Below are 4500 nucleotides of genomic sequence, written 5' to 3' on the forward strand. Positions count from 1 at the left end.
TTTAATTTTGTTTTAAACATACGTACAATTCTGGTGTTGCTTGTTGTTCTGCTATTTTAAATCGGATTAGTTCATACAATGGAAGTTCTACTGCATTATTATATTACTACTTACTATTTTCGCATCAGGCCTCTCGTCCAAATCTATTTTAGTAATACTTCGATTTTTTTTCATCGCTAAACTGAGCGCCTCCAATCCGAACAGCCGTACGTCATTATTTCGCAAATCTATCCTCTGAAAGTAACAAAATACGATGCGAAACGTCCTCGCTTATTTAACCGATCTATCATTTCGATATCTACTTGCAAAACTTGATTCGTCTCGATGATGTCGGACAGCGTGATGACTCCGTCGCAAGTTAAATCCGTCGACTGCATTCCCAATTGTAACAACACACGGTTCTTCTTCAACGCGTCTTTAATAGCAACTAACGTATCGTCAGTCAACAGATTTTTCCCAATGTTCAATGTCTCTAAAGTTTTACACAGTCCCTGTGTACATAAATACAAACATGTAAATACAGATTATTAAGAAAAATGGAAACTTAACAAACGACTGATATTACGTACTATGATGCGTGCAAAGGAAGGGCCAGATTTTTTTGTCAATTGATTATTCCATAATATCAATATGCTCAAGCCTTTCCCATCCTCATCCTCTTTTATTTGATTTATGAGACCCTCTAGAATATCCCGAACGCCGTCGTCTTGGATCACATTATTACTAAGAGAACATTATTAATCAGAAACTTAAAACGATTATTAAAATTTTTAATTATCCCATACCTAATATCGAGCAACTGTATATGATTGTTTAACCTAAGGAGAGAACCGAGCTGTATTGCATCGTATAAGTTCAGCCCGTTGTCAGCTAAGTAAAGTTCTCTTATCCCGGTATTCACTTTTAAAGCTGCAACTGTGAACGGAACACATTAACTCGATTTAAAAGATCGACCGAACCATTGCTTGTCTTTCTGGACATTTGAAATTTTGTCTGATAGAAAAAAAGTCTATCTATGTGAATAGAAGCAAGTTTACCATGCTCGTCTATTTAATATTTACGTCGTGTCTTTAATGATTTGTGGACCTTAACTAACAACTTCTAGGATCGGCGATTTTATAAAATTAAGAAGAAATTGTAAGTAAATAGGGCTAGCAAACTTTGATTTGCTTAATAAATACCTAGTGCGACGATACATCTTCCTGAAAGTCCACAATTTTCTAATTTAAGCACATGGAGTTGGCAGTTTAATCGTAAGTCACGACTCAATATATTCATGTATTGTTCGTTAAGAATTACATCCTTAGCTTCGAGATGTTCTAAACATCGGGTCTAGACAAATAATGATTACGTTAATAACAAGGCTCGATTTTTATGCCGGTTTAGTTGTTTCATTTCTAATCTTTCTCGCTCGTTCTACGTGCGATTCGACGAAAAAAAAAAAACAAAATAAATATAATCATCAATCGCGTATTAATGATTTTTGTTTTGTCTTTAGAGAATGCTTTGTTATACCTTTCTTATCATATTCGCGCATGCTTGCCAGCCGTGAATCCCAATGTCTTGATTAAGTGAAATATTCAACTGTTTCGCAGACTCATAATACTCTAACATATCAAATAATATCACAGAACTCTATAATTAAAAAACGACAAACGACATTTAATAAAGTTTCCAATTCGATCCGTGAGTCGTCGAGAATCGAAGGGGAATACCTCGTCGCTGAGAGATGTATCTTCTAAATCGACTTTGTTAAATTGGACTCTTTTGAAAATCTCTTCCAAGGGCTCCGCGTGGTTCACATCCAGAGTCTCCCCTTTCAAATTTAATTCCTCATTACGTAGCTCGAACGTAGACAAATTCTGCAATAACAATCGTCGTCGTTAATAGAACAGATTATAATTCATCAACAGGATCTCACCTCAAGTTGGTTCACGACTGTCGCCAGAGGTTCCGAGTTGTGTTTTAAACAGGACTCCTTGTACGCCGAGATTATGTCCTCGCGATTCGCATTTTCGGCTGCGAACAATTAATCAGGTGGTATGATTAATAAATAGAACGGGTTTAATCAACGTCACGATGTAAATGACTAACGAATGATGCTCGGAGATTACATACTCGACACCTAAAGCCGACAAGACTGTTGCTAAACGGTACAATATAACTTTGAAAATATCTCAGTTCATTGTTTCATATAAATATAAATATAATAACGGTTTTCTTTCATTTTTGTTAACACGTTCGCTGCGGCGGTTCTCACTGGTGACTCACCAAGCTTTTCTTTTTTCATTTGTACCAACGACTTGACTCATTAATTAGTGTCTACATTTCCATTGAATGTTCACCTCTGTATCGCAACAAAGCAAGCTGATAAATTTGACCCTAGAAGCAGAGGATCAACAGGAAATCAACGTCTACGTACTTCTCTTACGAGCGCAGCCAAATATCTCACATTTTCATAAAACGTACGCACGTGTACAGAAAAAGAAAAACAAAATAAATAAATAATCAAATGCTCTTTTCCTGCGCCTAAGTACCATCAGCTTCCACGTTTTTTCTTTTTTCTTTCCACAGAGAACGTATTAATACAATAAAGCAAACAAAATGTTATAATTTACATAAAAACTCATGGTGATCACTGTGTTACCTTAAATTACTACAAAGGATTCACTTAATTTCCCTGTGACACTTTTAAACAGCCAAATGTGTTTAAAGAAAGTTATTTATTGTATAAAATACAATCTTTGATACATTTCGTTCTACTTAAATTAATCGGGATTCGTTTAAAAATTATCTCTAGACTAGCTTAAACGTTAATCGTATACGTTCGTACATAGTTCGATATTGCATCAATACTTATAATTAGTATATGGTCCACACATTGTGAAATCTTAAACGTTCTGCATTTGGCATGACCTATAAAAAAACGTAAGCCTACCACCGACACGCACAGAGCTGTGCAGGTGAATAATTACAGGAACTGTACAGGTGGATAGTACAAATTGATTACAAATATCACAGATGCTGTTGCTGAAACGTCTCGAGGGAATCTTTTACACGAATTACAATCGGAATTTACATTGCATCTCTTAATTAATTGTTAGGAACGTCTAAACTAACGTTTGCTTATATATACGTAAGAGAAACACTTATATACATGTACACGTAGTGAACAGAAGTTGTATAATAAAAAGTGTTGCAGCTTACAACGATAGTCAATCGATCGTGATCTTTATTCGGTCGATGGGAATATATAACAAACACTTACAGTAACTAATCTAGCCTAATGTCTATCGCTACAATACGTTTGCTTTTTTTAAGCAACTAGGTACAATCAGTTAGGTCCTCTCTCGCTTGGAACAGACTTCTTACGATTAATCTCGAGACACAAACAAGAAGGGGCTGATGTTCAAATATCGTGTTAAACGTCCCAAATCCTTCGCTGTTGCTAAACTAACATCACGAGAAACGAATGTACGTTCGAGTCGGTCGGGACTCGAGACACTAACACCGGGGGCCGTGCGCGAGGCTCGGCCAGTTAGACCCGCGTTTACACGTTGGGAGAGTACAGAATGAGAAAATGAATATAGAAGCTGATACGTGATAAAGCGTGTATCCTTACCGAGTTTCAATGGATTGGCCGGTTCCAGATATCCCGTAATCAAGTGATTGTCATTTGTTGGGAAACTCACGCGTCGCGGGAGCTTTTTTTTGCTTAACGCCAAGGAACTTCGTAGTTTCCTCCCGTCTATCAGGATGTACGGCGAGAGGGGCACGTTGCCCGTGCCGAACCGCGGCCTCCTCGTGGTGTGCGAGATCGTCCGCGGCGGCAGCTCCTCCGGGTCGACCTCGTCCGTCAAGGTCGTCAGCGAATTCTCGCAGGTTCGCGGCGCCGGACTCGCTCCCTCGCTCATGTTTCAACAGACCTCCAACATATCTTGCATGAACGAAATCCGCGCGGGCGATCACCACGCGTAGACACTAGGACACCCGCGCGCGATTCCCGTGCCGGACGCGAGTTATTCACCGTGTTTTCCAATTTTCCCAAATTTCCCTGAACGCACGCCACCGGAGCAAACTGGCAAACATCAGCTACTCGTATGTTACCGTCGCCATCTTCGTTTTACTGTCTAATAGTAGACGTCGATATATCTCGATCGTGCCTCGTCTGACTCTCGATTATCGAACACTGTCGATTTATGGATTTCCCTCCATTTTGTGAACCGTTTCAACTTCTCTCCTGTCATCTCAGTTTTCTAACTGGAAATTTATTTCGATTGCATTTGTGTACGAAATAAATGAGAAACGAATAGTTTTAAAGCTTAGAAAGTCATTTGTTGAAAGTTTGTGGATTTCATTTCTTCGATTCTAGTGGATAAAAATTGATAAAAATCTTTAGAAGTGTACTATTAACAGAGAGGAAATTTCCTCTTTGCTATTAAGGAGGTTCAGGGGTACTGATCTCTATATAACACTGGATAGCGTATACCCATAAGCTCC

General features: G+C 38.5%; 1 protein-coding gene across 1 annotated transcript in view; it reads right to left on the reverse strand.

The window, feature by feature from the left end:
- Nucleotides 1–4466, reverse strand: part of LOC108624961 (protein phosphatase 1 regulatory subunit 37) — a 9944-nt gene extending 5478 nt beyond the window's left edge. Inside the window, exons 1-9 of the mRNA XM_018024599.2 lie at nt 3623–4466; nt 1922–2019; nt 1716–1862; nt 1516–1635; nt 1182–1332; nt 786–915; nt 570–723; nt 303–491; nt 115–234 (exon numbers count right to left, since the gene is read on the reverse strand). Of these exons, the coding sequence (XP_017880088.1) occupies nt 115–234; nt 303–491; nt 570–723; nt 786–915; nt 1182–1332; nt 1516–1635; nt 1716–1862; nt 1922–2019; nt 3623–3914 (1401 nt within the window). The 5' untranslated portion in view covers nt 3915–4466. The remainder of the gene's footprint in view (nt 1–114; nt 235–302; nt 492–569; nt 724–785; nt 916–1181; nt 1333–1515; nt 1636–1715; nt 1863–1921; nt 2020–3622) is intronic.
- Nucleotides 4467–4500: the final 34 nt, after the last annotated feature.

Source organism: Ceratina calcarata, unplaced genomic scaffold, assembly GCF_001652005.2.
Source record: "Ceratina calcarata isolate Rehan_Ccalc_2016 unplaced genomic scaffold, ASM165200v1 scaffold336.2, whole genome shotgun sequence".
Classification (NCBI taxonomy): Eukaryota; Metazoa; Arthropoda; class Insecta; order Hymenoptera; family Apidae; genus Ceratina; species Ceratina calcarata.